Source organism: Neodiprion lecontei, chromosome 1, assembly GCF_021901455.1.
Source record: "Neodiprion lecontei isolate iyNeoLeco1 chromosome 1, iyNeoLeco1.1, whole genome shotgun sequence".
NCBI classification, from domain to species: domain Eukaryota; kingdom Metazoa; phylum Arthropoda; class Insecta; order Hymenoptera; family Diprionidae; genus Neodiprion; species Neodiprion lecontei.
The window spans coordinates 28,388,793-28,411,748 of NC_060260.1; the positions used below are offsets into that span (position 1 = coordinate 28,388,793).

The window sequence follows — 22,956 nt, forward strand, 5'->3', positions numbered from 1 at the left end:
CCATCCGGAGCGTCCTCGACGAAGATGAGGGGACAATGCTTCGCCGCAGACCGAAGCCGAAGCCTCCGAGGTTACGATTGATATCTGGGCCCGTGCCGAGAGGGCGAAGCACACTGTCTAATTAACTCCGTGACTGGGTGACCCCACGGAACCCTCTCCTTCACCCTTCAGGCCCCGTCCTGCAGCGTCAGGCCCGCTCTTCTCGCTCCACACGTATCTAGACTCACACCGAGATTCCTCGAGCATACAGCAGCAGTGTCTTAATGGACACACACGCCCCGCTCCTCTCTGCACGACACGCTACCTGGATAAAGACATCATCGTGCTCGTGGACGAAAGTTCGCTCCGGTACAGTCGGAGGTTGTGATATCAACCGATCGACGATCTTTACGTGTGGAAGATCACGCGGTCGGCTAAAGATCGGCGAAATTTTCAGAAGGATTTATACAGCGGATATTTCACCGTGAGAAATTTTCGCGGCAGCGGAAATTCGACGCTCGCACGGCCGCCGTCGATTCTTGAGAGGAAAGCTCGGTGCAAGGAGTGTACCGGACGATACAAGATACAGCCGATATCCACGCGGGGTCAGAACGCCACGGATGGACGACGGACGCGTCGCGGCGCCTGGTGCTCGTGGTGTTTCGTTAATTAAAACGAACGGACGGAACGACCGACGGATGGAGCGACGACGAGCCACCGAGTGAATCAGGGGGTTAATTTTATGCGGGTGTCGAACGACGGCCTGGCTTTCCCATTACGGGCGGCGGTCCATCCATCAGACCGGGGATACGGCAAATGATGTCGCAAACTTGCCGAACAGGACTTGTTTTTGCAAAAATCAACCCGCCGGCGTATAAGCTGCGCGTACAACCCGTCTACTCCACTTCGAGTAATCGGCCTGCTATTTCGTATCGGCGTGATTTCTTTTCAGGGAAACGCTACGTGTGTCCAGCTTGCAGCCTCCCGAACGTAGAGTGGTTATATAGTTTACATTTCGACTTGCAACATTTCTCTCCGACTTCTCAAGTGTTTGGATTCCCTGAGACGGAGTTGAAGTACCGAATTTGAAAAGTTCCCGAAAGCGTCTAATTCTGAGTTATTTGGTAGCGAAACTTGAAGTAAAGACATCAAACTCTTACGAAACAAGAAAGTTTGGAATGGTCGGAGACCCGACATCTCAAAGTTCCGAAATGCAAGATTCCGAAAATTCAAGTTTCGATAGAGAAACATTTCGAAAAATAAAGTTTCGACCGAGTAAAGTTCCGAAAGTTAAAATATACTCACACAGCGGGGTTTACTCAACGAATGGATGTAAAAAATCAGAAGAACCAAAAGTCAGAATTACCAGAACTCCGAATGTCAAAATATTAAAAATCCAATGCAAAGAAAGATCAAAGTGATAAAATTTCGTCAAGTCAGAAATTTACAGAGGTGAAATCTTCGATCATCCGGAATTTTGATGGTTTCAAATTTTTAATATTCTCGTTTTCGCACTTTCGGAACTTTAACTTGTCGGAGCTGTGTCCTTCCAGCAGCTTGTCCTTTCGGAAGTTCGATGTTTCGTCAAAGTTTGATTTCTTTACGTCAAGTTTCACCAGTAAAAAATTCGGAATTTGGCACTTTCGGAACTTTTCAAATTCGGAATTTAAAACCCGCCCCGATTCCTTGTCTAAATCCTAAAATATTATATGAAATAATGGGAACTGTAGAACGAGAATGCGTGTATCGCCAAGATCTTGTCGGTGAATTAATTTCTGTAATCAAGAGTAATTCTGGCAATCTGAGAATTATACGATGAGAGAGATAATACGCGGTGGATAATTTTTATTCGCCGTAACGTCCGCGGTGCGCAGCTGAGGAACACGGCGTATAACGTCTGCAGCGTGGCGGTTTTTATGAGAATAAGGAGCGACGGCGTCGCGACGTCGTCGTCGAGTAATAGTTATTAATCTGTGTTTTTATCGCGGTCCATATCCACCGTCGCCGTCGTGTATCTCCTAAGAGCCGCGGATGGTCGCCCTCTAATTCACAGCAATTTAATGCCCCGCGAAACATTGATACAGTGTTTATGGCCGTCGGCTCCGTTGAATCCTCAAGAAGGAAGGGCCGAGAGGTTGCAGTGACTGGCTGCGAACAGACGACCCGTTTTATCTCGCGAGTTCGCTTATCCGGAAGATCTGAATCTGACCCAACCGTTTCCGGACTCAGGTTTGATAGACTCGAGGACGCCGCCTCTCATCGTCGACGCGGTGCTTTCACTTGAGATAAAAAAAAAAAAAAAACCGAACGGACGTTCTCCGGCAAAAGGTTCCGTAGCGTGACACGATTTGACGAGAAATTGCAGGGGAAATCGTGGCGCGCGATTAGTTAAAACCAAGGCGAAAGAATGGCGGGTGAATCGGAGCAGTTATGTATGCAGTTATTCCGGGGATAATTGGGTGTGATAAAGTGCAGGCGGTAAACGCAGGCGAGGCGATAATAAAGCAAACGAGGGAAATTATTGTAATTTTTGTATCTCGGTATGCACGTAATGCGAGGAACCGCGGAGTCCTTCAAGACACGTGATTTAATGTCTCGGAGAGAAGCGAGCCGCGAGAGTTGGCGCGATTCGCTGAATCGCTCATTTTGCTTCACGCTTAAGAAGTTATGTATAATTTTCATTTTCATTTTGTTTGCGAATATTTGCATGCAAAACACTCGGAGAGATCCGCGGTTCGGAGATATTATGAGCCCGGCGTGCGCTTTACCGCAACCAGCAATTCCAACGGATTATAATTCCGGCTTACGATTCTTCTAGCTCAGAGTATCTCTCTCGCTTGCGATATCTTTCTTCCATAGTGTTCCTCCGAGCATTTTTCCCGCACCAATTCGTACCACGCTTAAGCTCGGCAATCAGCACGATATCGTTTCAGGTAGCAACTTTCTGGTCGTTGAATGCTATCGCGTATTACGCTCAACGTGTGTGTGTGTGCGAACAATGGTGAGAAATGTTGAACACGTAATTACAGTGTATCAGTGAACCCTGTGATTTACAGCTGTGAAATAAACGCGTAACTCGTATTTAAATTCCGCCTTCGCTGGCAAGAAGTTTCCGAGTCTGAACATAATTAAGGCACAATTACATGGATCAATGATCCAAATTTCATACCGGATAAAACTGGCCGAGTGAAAGTATATAAAGAGGAATAGAAAGCATACGACAGGAAATCTTGAGAAATCATAAGGTGCTATTTTTGCTGCTGCCCAGCCAATTAGCAGTTTCACAGCCCTAAAGTGTTTTAAAACTGAATTCATAACACTCTTGATTTCTCGTCTCATTAGCTCTCGAAAAGTATCAGAGCCCCGCAGGCTGTGTGTCGAAGGAATTTTACCGAACTGAAATTCTACCGTCTCCCGCACCCTGCGTAGAAAAACACGCGAGATATTTTCACTACAGTTTAGGATACAGCTCGTTGAACACAAGGCAAAGGTCAGCGTGGCAAACATTTTGTCACGCACTCGCAAGCATCCCGTTCAACGTTGCGTGAATTTTCGCGCAGGGGAGCGTACGTTTCGTATACGTACGTGTGTATAAAGCTCGAGTTTGCGTAGGTACCATTCCACCTGAAACAACAAGCCATTTTCAGATCATGCTCAGAAGCATCCCCTATCAAACGGTGCGGAAATGTTGATCCAAGGAGTGGTTTTTTTTCCGTCATTCTACTTCGAGTCTTTCAATTCCTTTCCATTTTATAGATACAGCGTGAAAATATGCATTATACTCACTATTAGGATACGTCAATTGTTTTTGCTGGGAGGAAATTGTGCCTAATCCTTATTCAAATCAACGTACAATTTTTCTCGCCCAAATCCTTTCTTCCAGCAGCAAATAAACGCCGAATCTGTTTAACACGCAACGCGTTTCTCCAATTAAACACCAGACCATGCGGTAGTAAGGCAGGGTATTGCCTCGTATCTGCTACCGCAAAAACCGACGCCCGGGTCTCGCCCAATTAGTTCGTTTGACCGACCGTCTATCTCTACCGCTTGTACACAGATATAAGTGTACAAATATACATTCGAGTTTGAGGAAAAAAAAATTTATCGTTGTATGCGAAAGAAATAATCATGATTCAATTCACCCAATAATTATCGTGAGAAAATCCCATCCGTCGTTATTTTAGTTACGAATATAATACCACGATTTGATTGAGGCATGACATTGGATTTGAGGGTCAGTGGGTTTGGAGAAGTCATGCAATATGCATAGGTATGTACATAATGTATTAGGACGTGGTTCGATATTTTAAATTTTAAATCATCTAGTTTGACACAATTATGCATTTCTTTTATCACCTGACAAATCGGAACTAGCTAGACGATTTAGCAATTGCAAATTTCAATCACAATTCTTGATAACATTCAATCACAGGGTTGAACGAACGATCATATCGCTGAATTACGAAACGACTCAGATTCAATCATCAGCTATTATTCTTCAACACTATATCATAGTATAGAAGAGGAAGTTAAAATTTTCCATTATGTCAGGAGAAATAACTTTACTTTTTTACTATAGTCACGAAGTAGCACTGGAGTTATAATTTCTCGTTCATCAACAGGTTCCAATGCTATAAAAATATTTTATACATTTGGAACAAAAAAGAAGTATAAAAAAAATGCCATCAGCAGCAAAGCGTTTAACGCTGCATTGCAGATTCGAGCGTTTAACAGATAACAGGCGAGTCAATAATCACCTGGTCCGAGATACTCGCGTGGTATTTGGTGTGAGACGCGAAGCGACACTTTGTCGCTAAAATTAAACCGAGACTGTAGCGATCGACTCGCGAATATCCCGAGGAGTCCCTTTGCTCAAGGATCAGACGTCCGAGTTCCGTCGAGGAATGCGATCCTGCGATCCGTCCCCAAACCGGGCTCGTGGCAGCAGCCGGTGCTCGCTGAGGTGGACCACACACGCGTAATTTTGCAACTTCGAATCGAACGCAGCGACGGAAGCCAAAGAGAACATTCGCAGTGACTTATTTATGTCCCAATGGACATTCCCGCCCTCCGGTTTTTATTACTACCTCACGGATGAGGTCGCGACGCGAGTCTTGAGTCTCGACGAAGGCGAATCCGGCGAATCTTGATAATGCTCGGCATCTCACAGGCTCTCGCTGTGTCCTCGGTCGTTTCTGCATCGCTAAAATTCTCGAGAAATCCGAAATTCGATTAATACGTCAGCCTCGAGTCGGCTCGTCAAAACCGCAGCCTTTTCCCTTCGCCACTGAATGCCAGTAGCATGGGTGTTAAAAATATGCCACCATGTTATCCATATCGCTGATTATCTCAAACGGAGAAACAGTATTTTGCAATAGAATCTGCTTGATCAATTACGGCAAAATTTGATAAAGTTGTAGTAAAATTTAATCGCCAAGTGATTCGCGATCATCGGCAAATTGTTTGGTAGATTTTATTAAAAAATATTGCTGGCACGACAGTTATCGCTCACCTGCTACTTCATTTTGAAAAACGATTTCTCTTCGACCATCTGACCTGCCATTTTCCTTTTAAAAAATATTCATTCGCAATATGCATCGCGGAGTAAATTTCGAGGCGCGCGAAAGTATAAATGATTGTAGATTATTACACCATGTATAACAGTGACAGTTGGTTGCCGCCAGAAGCGCAACGAGAAAGCCTGGAGGTTTAGGGTCGAGTGAAGCGACCGCAATCTGAAGTGAAATCAGACCGGATTAGATTAGGCTGAAATCGCGTAAAAATCATGAAGCGCTAGGTGCGTAGTTTTGTATTGATGTACCCGTGGGCAAAGGACGCTATTGTGGGTGCGTGTGACGCGGAAGCTAGATGGAGGGTTTTCGAGCCACGTGTGGGATACGCGTACAAAATGGGAATCGCGTTGTCCCAGTGTGGGTAGAGTAATATGCAAAGTAGATCAGAATTCAGGGGCGCGTGGTCAGGGGGGTTCGGAGAGGCATGCGCGGCCCAAGGGGTGATTAGCGGCACAAAAGCCGACGTCGCTACAAATGGAACCAAATTGGTAGAAAATTGATAATCAACCACCAATATCAACCTTCGAAAGCTCGCTAAGCGGGACGAAGACAGCGCTACGCGGATCACGTGTTCGAAACCTAGGATTCGAGGGCGGCGCGGACCTCGGTACCCGTATTCAAATTCAATCCGGTGAACAGGGTCGCCTCTGACGTACGTGGCACATATTTATCACACCGTATTACACGTTAGACACGCGTGGTTGTCTCTGCCTCGTTCGGATCATACTGACGCCTCTATTAATCGTCCCGGGGAATACTTATTCAAGCAGGACGCCGGTCGAGGTTCGAACTGAGCGTTAAATCCAACGACCGAAAATCTGAATGGTCAAAATCCCAAATGGTCAAGACTCGGAATGGTCGAAATTCTGAATGGTCAAGACCCAAAATGACAAAAGCTCGGAATGGTCAAAACTCAGAATGATTAAGACCCTAAATCACGAAGATTCAGAATGGTGAAAAGTCGAAATAATCACGACCCAGAATGACAAGAACTCCGAATGTTCAAGACCAATAATCGTCAAAACCCAGAATGTTCAAAACGCGGAACGTCAACAACCTTCACACATGCCAGTGAAGCGTTAACCGCATATTAAAATTTTGACCATTTGGATTTTCGACTGCTCAGAGTTTCTATCACTGGACGTAACGGTCACAGTCTGAGCTTTGAAAATACGTAACTTTCACCTACACACTTTAAAACACCGGCTAATTGCAGGTAACACGCGACCAGATTTGGCGATTCCGATCTTGAACACTACAGAGGAACAGGAGTAAACGGGGATGAATTACACACCCTTGATGAGGCGGTTTCAGCGAGAGAGTTATTAAAATGTAAATAGGAAATCGACGACAGGGAACATCGCAACGTGGCGTTTCATTGCAGAAGAATCGTAACAGGACCTCAATGGTCACCCAGTCAAATTCATATTACACAGAATCAGATTATAATCTTCATCCTTGAACGTTTAAATTTTTTTCCCCTTATCCCAACGTTCCGTTGACACTATTTGCGGGGCGCGTAACAAACGACAGGAACTTTCTCGAACACCCGTTGCGTCTCGGCGATGCTACACACGCGCGGGCTGTGGTAAATGGTCATTGTAAACGACGCTGTGTACCTCGTGTTGTATCGGGTCCCGGAACCCTCGGGCGTGATAACGTCAGTTGAAAAATCCAGGCGATGAAACATCGTCGGTCGTTGTAACCGCGCGGAGCACCAGGGGTCCGGGAATGTCGTGTACCTGACCCGTGCCTCGCTGCACAATGCGTCATCCCCGCAGAAGAGAATGCGTGTTTTGGCTAATTGTTCCATTGATTTCTTGCACGTCAGTTTTCGGTGGCGATGAATTATTGTTTCTCTCTCTCTCCCTCTCTCTCCCCCTCTTCAACGGTTCTGTTTGTTTCTGGTGGGACCGAAAATTGAATCTCGGTGATCGCGAATCATCGCTTTCGAAAATCATCGCCGAGTACCTACCGCGGCGGAATCAGCGCGAAATGTTTCGAGGGTCCGCGGATTCGGTTTCCGACGAGTGTGGGTGACGAATCGGGGCGTCGGTGTGAGTGGACCACGGCGTAGGTGTATGATACGGTATGTTACGATTTGCATTGCAAATCCCACCCCGCCCATCTTCGGGTGAGCCGGGGGTGTGTTACGCCCGCGCTAAGGGTGAGTCAGAAATCGCGCGAACCCCAACGGCGCGGATCAACGAACCTACTTCTCCTCGTCCTCGACGCCGTCGACACCTCCTCGAGCTCGTGTCGTCCTCTTTTCCGAAATCGAGAACGCGGAACGAGGATCGAGTCGAATCGTCACGCTTTTCAAACGCATAATTTCGCCGCCTCCCCTTCTCTTGTCGGCCAGATATATGGGGCGTTCCAGACCGTCTCGAGCTGGCCGTAAACCTCGCACATTTTTAATTTTATCTTCATCTTTTAGTATATGAAATAAAATATTAGCGAAGGGAAAACGATTTGCACAGTTCCTGATTTGAAAAGAATTACTTTTCTAGTACGATCAATTATCGATTGGCCAAATCACCGTTAGTCGTATAATAATCAGTTTTGATGAAATTTGCATAATCATATATCTTCATGAAACGATCAAAAAAGTCCAACCCGAAGAAAAGGTGAACGCGAATTTAGACTCGGCGATACGAACAATAAAAATCAAAAATGAAATATGTTTCAAAAAGATGAATGGAAATAGAATAGAAAGAAAAATCTCCTGCACTGGAATTTTGCGGACCGAGTTTAAGTACCGATAAAGGATATCTTCCAGTTAATCTCATTTTGTTCCTCATCTGTTTTATAGTAATTTATTATTTAAAATTGATTTCCTTGTCTAACCGCTCAAACTAAATACACACCCATTTTCACTCTGAGCTAAAAATGTTTTCCTTACAAAGATTTACTGTTTAAATTCATGAAAAATGACTGTGGCTAACAGAGGTTTAGCTAATCGAATGATTACTTGAAAAGCTATATCTTTTGTTTAGAGGTTTGGAAATTACATTCTTTTCGAACGCTCCAATGCAACATGCGCTAAGAGGAGTGTAAAATTAAAAATTGTGAAGGTCTGGAATGCCCCATATATAGAAACCGAGGGGCGTCCATGGTCAGGTTTAATTTGCAGTTAGAACACAGGAAAGAAACGACAAGAGAAGAGAGAAAAGGGAAACTAAATGAAGACGGTATTTTCCTGGTTCGTTAAAAATCGAGGGTTGGGGAGCAGATTTTCCTGATTCGAAACGATGAAGAAGTTGTATTTTCGGCGGGCGGATATATTTGTTTACATTTTCTTTCCATGGAGACTCCCGTGCAGGATTGTCGAATCCGGTGCGCCGAGGAGTGCAGAATTCGGAACCATTGAATATCGGGGGGAATGATTTCGAGCCTAAAGTAAATAGATTCAAGGCTCGTTTCTGCGGGGAAGGGATGGGGGTCAATCCGTCATTAGAAATTCCACGTAATCATATTTGAGCAAATAATTCGTTAGGTTCGTTCTGCGGTCTGTTCGTTAGTGTAATTAAAATAAATTCAAATGACTTTCTTGTTCTCCCGTCCGTCTTACTCTCCCGGCGTCCCTCGCATCCCTCTCGGCTCCTCCCCGGATTCCTTTCTGTCCGTCTCTCGGTCGTCGAACGTCGTCTGACATCCTGCCGCCGCCGTTCGACGCTCGAGCTTCAGGTTTCCTTCTCAGATCCGTTGATTAGTGCAAAAATCCGCTTACAAATTAAATAAACTCCCCTGAAAAACAGCGAAGGCTCCTGTATAAGCGACGCGTCCGCGCTGCGTCAGGACGAAACTACACAGCGACTCGAGCTGCGAGCCAGGGAGCCCCCTTTAATATCTTAAGTAAGCCTGCTGGGGGCAAAAAATAAGGTTTGCCAGACGAGGAGACGGAGGTTGCCGCCCCGGAAAGAAACACAAACACCGAATTAAAATACGAAATGGAAAAGAAAGGCGGCTTTGCGGGTGGATACACGTACGCGTCCTGCACCGCGGTTTTCGAAGCCTTCGAAATCTTCTCCTCGCAAACAAGTGTTCAGGTTGCGACGCAAAATTATACATCCGCCTCAATTTTTTTTTTTTTTTTTTTTTCGCAAGCACAAGATATATTGCGGGCGAAGACGTTACAGTTTTGGAAAAAAAAATCTTTTCCCTCTCAAGTGAGGCGGTTAATTACATCGCGAAGTCGAAACGAGCGGGATTTGTAAGAGGGATGGGGGTGGATCCATTTGTCGGAATAGCCGATGTTAAAGGGGGGAGGAAGGCGGCGACGAAAGATGGAGAATAAAAGAAACTCAAGGCAGTGGTTTTCTTAATGAGAAGTACAGAGTAAAGCTTTCTTTGGATTTGCTTTGAATCCGTTCGAATTCGCGGCGCCCCGTGTAGCGGAGTTTACTTTTTATCTTCCTTTTTTTTTTACAGGCTTCTCCAGGGGAGCAGTCGCACGTTGAAATGCTTCTTGTGTAAGTAAAAATCTAAAGTGACTACCGACATCTAAGTTTTAATTAGTTTATCTTAGCCGCGTGGGCATTGAATATTTATAAGCTCCCCGCAGTCGCGCGGTTGGGGCGTTCTGCAAACCTGCAGCAGGAAGAAGTATAAAGGGATGATATCCTCCGGTTCTGGTACACCAACACCCGGCGACAAACCCGCAAATTCATCCAGTGTCACCAAAATCCGCGAAAATATTCACCTCTTTCTTCCCGTATCGTCGCAGATTACATATCGATCGTTTTTCGCCACGAATGCGATTTCGGGAAAAAATAACCGAGGTTGCGTACAAGTTTAATCAGGAAAATGCAATCCTTTCACTGGACTCGGGCCAGAGAGAAGAAGCGGGCGATCAAGAATCGACGACGGCGAAGAGAGGAAAGGATGGAGGAAACGGGAGCTGAAGTAAAGTGACAAATTTATGTTGGCCAGAAAGACCTCTGCATGGCCGCATAACTTATACGCCGGAGGGTTGCCGGGGGGAGGAAGAGTATCGCACGAAACAAAAACAGACAAAACGAAACCGAAACACGAAAAACGGGAAAACCAGGAAGCGGAAGAATCTATAAGTCCATAAATCTGCGCCTTGGCTACGGGGGGAAGGGGATCGGTGCATGAGCCGCTGGATCGGATCAGAGAGCGGAATTTATATGCGTGCGTCCTAAAAACCTCGAGCACGAAGCAGGTCGCGAGTCCCGCCGTGCGGCTAAGATATACGAGGATTAAGACGACCCGACGTTGAGGATGTCGCTGGACTACAGCCAAAAATCCGGAAGCCATCGGGTCTTACCGAAGCCACCGGCAGACTTGCGTTTTGTCGGACCAGCTCTCGAGGTGCGTCCATATTTATGCGAGTGCAAAAGTTAATCGAGTCGCACTCGATAGCAAAAAATTGGATAATAATTTGAGGATGATAATCGTTAGAATATGAAAAGCGAGTGAAAAGGGTAACGAGGTTGAAATTATCGACGTTACCGTAACGAAACATTGTTCAAAAACACATCATCTTGCAACCGTAGAATGATCAGTTTAAACGAGTTGACGATGAGTTTTGAAATATGAATGTCATGTTTGGCTTCGCTATCGTTGAACGAATCTCAGAGGGACCTGATGTTGTGAAATGCCGATTTTTAATGAGATTGCATCGTTACAGTAAAGTTCCTGACTTGAATTTTGTAAAAGGTATAAGTTTGCGATTGTAAAATAATGATCACAAGCGAGGGTCTGGCTGTTGAAAATTGAAATGATTATGGAAAGCACGCGAGACGGTATCTAACCGGTAATTACTAATCGTGACAATTCGGAAATCGCGAAACACGAGTGTAAAAACGATAACGATCGACTCTGTTACAAGCGACCAGCTAATGACCTTTTCAATTAACCGCGCTTCCCACCTGAAGTGCGTCAAAACGGCAAACCTCGCGTACATATTCTCACAATCAGATCATTCGTACTCATAAAATGATCGCTTGAATTTTACTCGCAAATTGGATCGAAACGAAAAAACAAAATTGCAGAAAAAGGTGAAAATTGGATAGCTGCAATCTTTTTGTTTCCCTTTTCGAGCCGCACTCGGTGATCGGTTCGGTCGTTTTTACATTCCAATCGTCTTTTTCGGCGTCCGCGAGTTGTTGCAACACAAAACAAGCCCAGAGGGATGAAAATCCGCAACAGTAACACTTGGCTGTAGTACAGAAAACGAAGTGAGATACTATTAGCCCTAATCCCTGCAAACAGGACCGCGGTTGAAATTTGAGGGGTTCCTTTGACGAGGCAGATCGAGTATATAAACAGAGCTTTGTTTGCATTCAAAACATATACAGAGTGTATAGGTATAACTACCCAGCGCACACGGGGCACCCCGAAAAACGGGGATAGCCATAACCGCGTTGGCCATCGCTGCACGCCCCTTCTTGATTGCAGCATGCCTGCTTCGTACAGCTGACGCAACGTTATTTAAAAAAAAAAAAAAAAATCCCGAGATTAATCTACACAACCTAATCGTTATGTATTGCGGGAAGCTGAGGAGAGTGAGATTCTGGATGCAGTTGAGGATCGGCGATCGATTCTTAACTGCGATCCCCGTCGTGATGAAAATGTTGGAAGATCAGAGAATAAAAAGAAAACAGTACTGAATTTTTTCAAAAATGGAACGACCCACTGAGAAGAGAATTTTTGTACTGTTAACAAATGTATACTTGGATATGGTGAGATAAACGTTTCGATATTATTATCAAATTTTAATTGAGCTAAATATGATTTGTCAACAATTAACAAATTTATATCGATTATTATTTGGCTCGATTAAAATTTGACAATAATAACAAAACATTTATCTCACCATATTCAAATATACGTTTGATAATGGTAAATAAGCTCTTTATTCTTCGGATCTGTTTCATGGAATTTCAAAATGGAGAAAGGTTAAAGTCATAGAAAGTTAAAACGTGAAATCATTAGAACTCTGATTCTAACTTTTGGTTTTCTGTGCTTTACCTTTCCACATTTTGAATTTTCTAAATTCCGGCTTTCTACGTTTTGAAACAATTGTAGAATAGATTTTCAAATGTTAGATGATTCGACATTCAACTGTCTTATTTTTCTATATCCCCCCCCCCCCCCCCCCCGCCCTTCTGGCTTATATACATTATATTATTCAATACTTAACTCTCTACGTTTAGACTTATCTTGTATATTTAGACTTTATACATTTTTAAATTCAATAAAACAGGTTTTTCGTGGTTCGACATTCGATATTGTGACTTTTTTATTTTTTGATCCGTCTACCTTTTACCCCCGCGCCGGAATGACTGAACTTTTTTGTAACTATGAGGAAAAGGCAATCGCCTCGACGGTTCGGACCAGGGTCGGTGTAAGGGAATACTATATTTTCTTTTGGGATTGGTAAATGTTTGTCGAGGTTTGGAGATGGGTATTCGCGTCGGCCCGTCCGCCGAGGCCTGGATCTTCGACATTTGCATAGCAAGGCCCCCTCGAATGAAAACCGCTCTAATCTGTTTTGATTTATAAAATAAGAGGAGAAGTGGAGAGGTTACGAACCGGGTCGCTTTCTCCCTCGCACCCTCTTTCCTCTCTCTCTCTCTCTCTCTCTCCCTCCGCCTCTGCAGACCGTTATTAAGCGCAAGGCCGCGATACTTGGCGGGCTCAAAGGTTCGCTTTAATCACTGCGTTCTCACGACTCCCGTCCCCGTCTCCCTCCGACAGGAACCAGGAACCGGGAACCGGGAACCACACCGGGGACTTTAATTAATGTATTCCACTTCTGAGAGGCGAGCGGCGAGCACGTCGAATGATTCGGAAAACGCGCCTTGATTTTCCCCGATTTTCATCCCTTGGCTATATGCTCCAACCACAGGGATTTTCTTACTCCCGATATAGTAGTTTCCACCGTATCGCAAGATCCGCGGTTTTTAACACACATCGTAAATTCGCCCCCTCGCTGCTGGTGCGTGAGGCTATATGTATAAATTGGCATTCGACATTAATCCCTTCTTTCGACAGGCCGGAAGCTGATAATTCGTCGACCGGTCGAAAAATGAAAGGAGAAGAAAGAAGATGAAAAAGAAGACAAAAAACAACGATATTTGAAAGAAAATGGCGAATCCGAAGCGGAATGTAAGCTACTGCGGCGGGTATTCTCTCCCCTTAGAGAAGCTTGCGCAAGCTTCCGAAAAAATCCGAGCAACACAAAGCGACGGATGACCGCGGGGTGGAGAAAAATGGCGTCGGATTCGCCAGTGGAAATAAATACCTCGGATCGGGAGAATAAATTCCATCGGGGCAAGAATAATCAGCTTCAGGACCAATGAAAAGTCGATCATCGCCAACCGCGTTTGAACGCAGGGTGCGGTATAATATATAATACAGCGAAGCGGCGAAAACCTCTGCGTACAGTGAAAGAGTGAGAGAGGGAGAGACAGAGAGAGAGAAAACTCGGTATATGTGTAATAGAGCGGCGCGGCGGACGAGGTACGAACGGAACGTATTTTCCAGCACGGAATATCCGTTTTAGCAATGAGCTTATTTTAAGTCGGCCATTCCGGGCCAGCATGCCCGCGGCTCCACCTTGCATGCAACTTATAGGCCGGTAATTAATCATTTAGGGAGTAGCCGGCGGGACGAAAGGGGGTACAGGAAGGAAACGTGAAATGGCCAGCTAGCCGAGACCAAGATTGCCGCCCCCGCCGCCCGTTTACGTGAATTCTCTCCTTATCGCGATCCACCCCTTCGATATAATGGTCACTGTGACGGCTACAGTCTTCCGACACGCGACGCCGCCGAACTCCTACGCGGACACGAAGAGCCGGGGAACCGGGAACCGGGAATCGGGAATCGGGTAAACCTCCGCGGCTACTAACGAGCCCCGACGCATTCGCTTCTCCGGAGGACGCGTCGAGGGATGTAATGTCGTCGTGGCAGCTCGGACTCCGGGCAGCGCCATAGAGGACACACAATTAGCGCCGGGAAACGCGGGGGCGGGCATGTAAGCGTCAGGAGGTGCTAACAAGTGTTCGCCTCGGTCTGGACCGGCCTCGACGACCCTCCAGACTCCCGGCTCGAGTGCCGTCCCTTGGGCCGCCATTACTGATACCGACGACCTTCGACCCTGCACCTTGACACCCCCTACCAGCTTGCGTCGACACTGATTCTCCTCCGATGGCGCGCCCCGCGGCAAGGAGACGATCCTCGCCGAGGGATGTTGCCACATTTTTTCGCTCGGAGGCCAAAACCCAGGGGAATTGGCCGTGTAACATGCAGGGTGAATTTCGCATTGGAACGAATCCTGCAGATTTTATCGGTTCTAGGTATACAAATTATTTTTAGCGGAAACCTAACAAAATTTAAGAAAAAAAGTTTTAGATACTTGGAGAATTTTACAAAAATTTTCATACGCGAAATCTCTGCACTCCTGTCGGAGAGGATTTTCACTCCGAAAGAGTAACGTTTCACTCGACGAAATTGAGAGCTGTTTACATATGTGTCACAGAGTATATAAATACGAAATCGTTTATTAGTATAGTATAATTATTACTGCAGAGGACTTTGTCAGCCCAGATGCATACCGTTCACGTTCAACGACAACATCGACAGATGTAACAAGGTCCGTGACGTACGTACGAATTTCTAATCTAAATTTTCGAGCCCACCGTACACCATTTTGATCTCGATTTTGAGCTCCGCTGTTCTCGCGCAGCTGAGCGAATCATGATCAGTGAAAAAACAAACCGACCCAGCCGTTTGTTTTTGCTGGCGTAAAATTTGTACACGCTCAACGGTACGGAAGTAACCTTCCGTGACGGCGTATAATTCAATTACACAGAAGTTGTGCACTTGGCAAGGTTCAACCCGACGCCTCCGCACCCTTCGCGGCGAACCCCGAGTCGCGATTGTCGGAATAATGCGACACCCATTGTGACTCGCGCACGGTTCTTATCACTCTTTTTATCTTACTTCTTTAATTATTGGAGCCCTAAGGAGACACGTCAGTGAAAGACCAAACTTTCTTTATTGACATCAAGTTTAAAGCATCGATCAGGCTTCATAAAACAATCAGGTAGTCTGCTTAAATTGATCATATTCGGTAAGTTCTCATGCAGGTGATTGATTCGGCTATAACATATCGTCAAAACATGGTGTTCTCCAAAGAGCTCTTGCACACGCTTTCTCGCAATCAGAAAAATTAGTGTCGAATTGGGGCACTTGTCTGCAGAAAAAAAGGGTGTAATAAAAAAAAAAATTTCATGCATAATAAACTGTCAAAATTTAATGACAAAATTATTTCTGAGATTGCATTCGCGTAAATGTTCAAACATTTTTCAACTGAAAATTTATATTTATGGATACACTATCTGCTGTAAGTAACTCAGTTAATTTGATATTTGTATAGTCGCGAAGAGATACATACCTACAGTACAGCTGTGAAATGATTCCAAAATTTTATGTAGGAAAAAAAAATTCGCGATACGAGAAGCTTATTGAAGAACACCAATTTCTACGAGAGATTGATGAATATGACAAATAAAAACGGACAGAAATTTAAGTACTCGTTTCACGAGACGTTATATTGATTATCGAGTTTTACAAACGTGAATCTCTTCAATTGCTTCACTTAACAGCATAATCCAAAAAACCTAATTGTGCCACCTCGCAGAGTCGCTCGGTACGGCATCGAAGCGTTGGATAAAACTAGACGCGATACCGGTTTTCCAACTTTCCCGAGTAAGGATACCTACCTAATTGCGCAACAGATGCTCCAGGGTGTAACCTGCAGTCGAGCTCCGGTCGACCCGACGATCATCGGAAGCTCGTGAAAATCCGTCAGACACACGAGCTTTGCTCGAGAACGAGGCGAGGCGACGTAAAAAGGGGGCTGTTGTCTCGTAACTCGGTTAACACAAGGAGTTTGCGGTGGTCGGACAGTGATTCACGTCTGCGGCAGATTCCGCTCTCCTTCTCGCAGTTTGTCGCAATGATTGATGGGCGAGAGGGAATCGGCGCCCGGGGCATGACGGGAAAACGGGGCCGCGCCCAACGGCCCGTGGAGCTTTCCTGCGCAAAGTTGCAGCTCCGACGGGGGCACCAAAGGTAGCTACGAAACGGCGGGGTTCATGACGCGTGACGTTCGTCCTCCGACCAACCACCTAACCACTCGTCCGTGCCTCGCTAAACACCGCAGCACGCGATGCCCGCCATTCACTGTCTGCGACTGCAGGGGCTCTCCCTATTTTAATAAGAATTTATTGTCGCGCTAATTTGGCCTGCCTCGACGCCGGGCGTCGCGCTGTTGGTCGCGCTTTCCACCCTGCACACTCTGTCTCTTCTCCCTCTCGCCGAGGTCCAGTTAAATGATGAATGTCACCGCACGTGATAAAAACGGTGAAAATTTTTCGCACAGAATTGCTGACGGCTCATGGGCGTTTTTAATGGATGCTCGAACATATCTCGACAGCTTTTTCAAGTATTCCATCGTTTTTTATCTCCATCGATTCGAAACGATATACGATCAAAAGTTTCACTGTAATTTCCACGAATTCTAAAAATGACTGTATCGTTGTAGTATTTTTTTTTTTTTTGTTTTTCGCAAAATCGTAGAATACGCTAATTATGAAGTTGGAACTTTGATTTCGGGGCCGATGGAATGTGAGTGTCAAACAACAACACAAAATTCAAAATTCAAGTACAAAATTCTAGGTCTCACTTTGTGAATGTTTCTAAATAACTTTGGCAGAGCAATCGCATGAAACTCGAACAAGTTTACTATTCCCAGTAATGGTCCTGACTCTGTTTTATATCGAAGGTAAGCTGTTTCAGAGCGGAGTCTGCAAATAGCGACACAGAGATCCAGGACAGTCAATTCCAGACATCGCAAAAAAGGACATCGCTCGGAGACACCTCACTCAACGAGCGTCGCTATTAGCGGGACTGATTTGTTGCTCTTGCCTCGAAAGGAAGATACCGAGATAGCGAGAGTAGAGTTACACAAGAAAGGCTGTCTCGAATGCTTAAAATTGTAGGTACAGCGATTGAGGACTAATTGTTTTTTGTTCCGTTCAGTAAAAAACTTGCCTAGAACTAAATCATACACTAGATCATTCACAAACCAAACAGCGAAAGTTAAATTGAGTCAGAAACATAGTGACGTGTATATTATACAGGAAAATGGAGAAAGTAGTCGGAGAAAAACTGTGTCGTGGTTGATACCTGTGCTATGAAGCAAAATATTGCAAATTTCAAACTCACCAGGCAGATCTGAAGCCCATTAAGAGTATCGAGACGAATGACGATCGGTAGAGGTTGCACGGAGGCTGCAGGGCGGATAGCGAAGGCTGGCCCAGTCCATAAATCTGAAGGAGATTGAATAACATGTTGAATCGTAATAAATCAGGAATTGAGGCTAGCGAATTAGGAAATTGCCTACTTAAAAACCGCACCAGAGTTAATCCCGTTCGAGTCAGGCACGCGGGACTAAGACAGAAGGAAGGAAAATAAAATAGCTGAAACCTGGAGGGGGGAATAAAATCAACGTAACTCAATCGTAGTTGTCTTCCGAGATCAGCCTTTTACCTTTCTTTCTTTATTTCTTTTTCCCTTCTCTTCTGATACTCTGATTAATGTCCCCCCCTCACCCTTGGCATGTACAGTTCGTTCATGCCAACTTCTAATTGTCCTAAATGCCAATAAATAAGTAAAGAAACAGGACGAGTCACGAGACTTACGGCTTATTTATGCGAAATTGAATTCACCCAACTCTTCGGCGGAGGATCAATGCGCATGTTAATATATATATATATTGCGGTGAAAATCGATTTGAGTATTAGACGGATGCTCAATCCATTATAAGAGCCCGATTAGCGTTTTCCCCTACGTTCTTCATTCGGCCTTGACTACGCGAGATTCCAGAGAAACAGGATGTAACGAACCGACTCCAAAAAGCAGGGAAACTTGAAGAGATTTATTCATTAGAAACAATACGTAAAATGAAAGATTGGCGTTCAGATTTTTTGAAATTAATTTCAATTCGTTGAGAAACAAAGGAAAGCTGTATGAAAATGAGCAGCTTCATTTTCTTAAGGTGAAATTAAATTGATACGATCTCAATCGTTGAGGTCTTCTATCCTACACGAATACAGACGAATTAGGGTCAATGAAATGTCAAAATACCTACCGATGTGCAAGCCACGATGAAATTAGAACTTTTTTATAAGAGAGCTTCTAGGTCTCTCCTTGCGCAGGATAAGCAACGTTTGGCATTATAATAATGACAAATGTATAGATCTGTACTGATATAATTCTGATCAAACGCTTCGACGTTCAGAAATGCTGGCGACAGTATATAACGTATAGTAAGGAAAAAATACAGCAACCAATAAATGTCAGTCCATGGATCGTGCCGCTATTCTTTTCCTGTTTACTTTATTACACTTTCGTGTTTTCGGGTCCCAGCGAGGAATCAGAAGCGCGTATAATAAATATATATCTATATATATATATAGGTACGTATATATTACGTATCCTTCAGATCGGCGATAAATCCGAATACAACAATCTACATTGAGTGAAAGCGGGATTAGCAGTGACGTATCCCCGATTCTCCGTAAGGGGAACATTAAAAAATTTGCCACGCACTCTGATCTGGAAAAACGGCGCCTCGACAGGTGTAACAATGCAATTATTCAATTATCTCAGGCTCGTTACGGCACCGCTGAAGACAGAGGCACGCAACCGAGGTCCTAACGAGTTGCAATTACAGCGGGACAGAAGCGCGGCAAATTTTCGTAACAATTGTAACGCGTGCTGCGGCTTCTCATGCGTAATTTGCAAACCCGCAAGTGTTTGTCTGCAAAGATAAGAATTGCAAAACTTGTCTTTCTCTGCCTTTTTTTTCTCCTCCTACGTACGTAATCCACGCCTCGCGGTTTCTTAATCTCGCAAAATTCTTTACTCAAACCTAATGAACCCGACCCTAAGTCTTTGGTTATACAGCAGCCAGTTTTCGGGGAATTTACGGCCAGCATAAATTGATTAACAATCGAGGGCCCAGACTACTGATAACCGCGTAATCAATGACCCGTGATGTTCGCGGCTGGGGTCAGATCCGGTCGAATTAGGCCGATATAAGCACGACGCGAGTTACCTTCGAGCTCGTAATTGTTCGGGCAACGATCGCCGTCGTCATCAATTACCTCGACAATAGATTATAAATAAACAGACGCGGTACGAATCACGGATAGATCTGTAGATCATCCGCGACGCGCGACGTCCGGCGGAGGCTTGATTGGCTTCCACGATTGCGGAATCGGCGCTCTATGACGTAATGAACGAGTACGCGAGGCAGACACGATTTTGGTCGGGATGTGCGTAGGTGGGCAGCAACTCTACCGTACGTGGAATACAGCAGCCTGGTGAACCGAGAGGCGAATCATCGACCAGCCAGACGTTCCGCATCCTCGCATTAATCAACGGTAATTAATCATTAAATCCAATGCTAATCACGTTTCCAAACCGTGCTGGTCGCAGTATCGTTAAATATACACCTACGCCAAATATCCGTATTATTTGAATCAGTGAAAAGCCCGATAAATCGGCAAAAATCATCTTCGTGAAAAATCGTAAAGATCGTAAAGTGAGAGAAAATGAATTCTATTTATCGGAACAAAAACTCGTACAAAATGTCAATTTTCTACACGATTTTCAAACACGCTTTCATCACCTAACGCTGCTAGACTAATTTTATCCAGTTTTACGCGATGCAGGGTATCTTGAAAATCAGTTGCTCGAAATTCACCACATTGATATATTAGCAGCATTACGGATAACAATAACAAGATTCGTCGAGTTACTCGTTGCTGTATCAAAATTGGATTATCGTACTCGGTGAAATTGAATTAATTTCGTATTTACAGTTACATTTAAGAAGAATACTTCCAAGTCTACTAACTCAAGCGTACACTGATTACTATTGTCAGGAAGAAATGATTTAAATTCGATTTATTGCATTTTTGATTCATCGCTCGTTTTATGACCGACAGCAATTGAAGATTTGGATTCTATTCGTAATGTATCGAAACTCTGAGTGTACAACAATCGTTGGAAAACCTGGAGGAACGAGAATTTCAAACAAATTTTAAACAATGTTTCAGATAATTTTGCAACTGCGTATCGATGTAACGTAACAGCGTGATCAGTACCATTTCCACTACCTTGTGCCTCACGATTTTAAAAATATCAAAGTCTTGAAAATCAATTGCTTCATCCGCAGTACTTGAACATCAAGGAATCGACATGTCGCAACAAATCCATGAATATGGATTATGTATATATCCACCAGGTATGGATGAATATCATAAAAATGAATAAAACGAAAGAATAAGAAACAAACCAAGAAAGCCGACTTTTTCAAATCTCATTCGAAACATCCATATAAGCTCCCAGACCTTAATTGGGTGAAGAATGCAATCCTTAAAATTAGGATCCTTTTAGAAGCCTGTTCCCGTCATTTCCGGGTTTCCATCGCGCGCGGAAGAATAAAGAGCCAATTCATCGGCATTCGGTACTTTAAACCGCCCACCTGACTGCAGTCGAACCATAAAACCAATCATAATTCAATAATAGCCCTCCTAAGCAGGACCCTTTGCGGCTAATAAGCTTTATAAGCTTTATAAGCTTTATACGACGCCTAACCACGTCGACAAGAGACCAGACACGGCCCGGTGAATTCCCCGACTCATGGCGTGTGCGCTTCGCGAGGGCGATGGAAGCCCTTAATTAAGCACCTGTCGCACGTTCCACCTTCTCAAACACTCTCTCACCCTACTACTACGCCCTTTACGCCAGAACTTGTTTCTTGATCCGCGTCAAATGACCCAATCAAGACCTCAGTTTCCGGAATCCATTGGAGCTGAGATCACGACGAACACATTAGGCATTCGCATATACATAGTAAGCTCGGATCAGCGAGTATGAGTGATTGAGGACCGTCAAGTTTGCGGGATACTTAATAAAAGCAAAATCATGACTGTAACATACGACAATGAAACTTCTGACTCATTCCTCGGATCCGTCACTGCGTGCAGGCGAACTTCGCTGTGGTATGGTGAAATTAATTTTCGAGTTAACCATACTTAAAATCTTCATGTGTCAGATCATGTAATGTTTTGAAAGAATTCGACGTGTAATTTGTTACATGATTCATTTTGTAAATTCGATCAAATACATAAGAAATCACAAAATAAATTACGAAAGCACGGATCATCGGGTATACTGGATCAAAAATCATATCATCAACTATATCGTAAACTATATGAATTTTGATCTAGTGTATCTGATGATTCGGGCTTTCGTAATTTATTATGCGATTTATTATATATTTTATCGAATGTACGAGATAAATCATGTGATAAATTACATGCTCAACTCTTTCAAAACATTTTATGATTTGACGCATCAACATTTGCAGTAGGGAATGCCGTGAGAATTCTTGAATAGAAACGATTCCGCAAACGTTTATAGTCAAACGAAAAGCCTTGCTCGTTCTGACTGAAAGGACATCAGATCGAGACACCTCCCCTACACCTCACGTTTACTCGAGATTCTGTACCACACGATCAGGTTTAGGCCCGGCGAGTGCGTAAATGCAAGAAGTATCTTGGGACTATTGTTGTACGCGTCACGCGTTTACACGATCACGCTGCCGCCTGCACCCTAAATTGCTACGAAGAATGGTCTTATCAGGGGCTTTCATCTCGTCTACTAGCGACTGCTGGCTCCATAGCGGGATGCAATTACCGATGGCCGATTCAATGCGACTACCGCGCGATAGTGGAAAAATTGTTAGGTAATTTGTTTTATCGTTTGCGTAGTAGAATTATTATAGTCTCTTTGGCGTTTATTTAATTAGCAGAGCTTCGCGTCGCGTCAAAGTGTCGTACGTGAAGTAATAAAACTACGTAAAGACCCAACGACCAGACTGCATCTCGGCTGCTTTACGACTACATTATAAACGACGAAGGTATCTCCTCATTTTTTCTTATGCTCTTCTTCTTCTCCTTTCTCGATAATGTTATCGTACGGAGAACTCGTTTGAATTAGACTTTGAAATCAAGCTAGCAAAAACTCGAAGAAATTCCGAGCTCAGGTGTGTGTCCCTGTAGGTGCATTGCAGAGTGAGTTCGAGTGGGTGCTGCAGGTACTTTCTTCGATTACACCCGGCAAAAAGAGACATTTACATTTCCTTGCCTCGCAGAAGATTAAAGCCCTCCGTTCGTAGCCCATTCTATAATATAGTTATATATATATACATACACCGTATACACACATACCGTCTTTTTACGTTTTTTCGAAAGCCACGTGTGCATGTCGGTGCTCAACCTCGATAGCGAAATTC

General features: G+C 44.4%; 1 protein-coding gene and 1 long non-coding RNA gene across 6 annotated transcripts in view; one reads left to right on the forward strand and one right to left on the reverse strand.

Annotated features, from left to right (window-relative positions):
• Positions 1-22,956, reverse strand: part of LOC124292612 — a 141,413-nt gene that overhangs the window by 116,027 nt on the left and 2,430 nt on the right. Inside the window, exon 3 of the long non-coding RNA XR_006902487.1 lies at positions 17,814-17,917. This is a non-coding gene — a long non-coding RNA (uncharacterized LOC124292612). The remainder of the gene's footprint in view (positions 1-17,813; positions 17,918-22,956) is intronic.
• The window catches only part of LOC107223700 (protein downstream neighbor of son homolog), a 97,494-nt gene that overhangs the window by 56,296 nt on the left and 18,242 nt on the right, over positions 1-22,956 (forward strand). For 2 of the 5 annotated variants that reach the window (XM_046746869.1, XM_046746871.1), the window contains one exon: positions 9,984-10,024. The exons of the other annotated variants lie outside the window; for them this stretch is intronic. In XM_046746869.1, the coding sequence (XP_046602825.1) occupies positions 9,984-10,024 (41 nt within the window). The remainder of the gene's footprint in view (positions 1-9,983; positions 10,025-22,956) is intronic. 5 annotated transcript variants of the gene reach the window in all.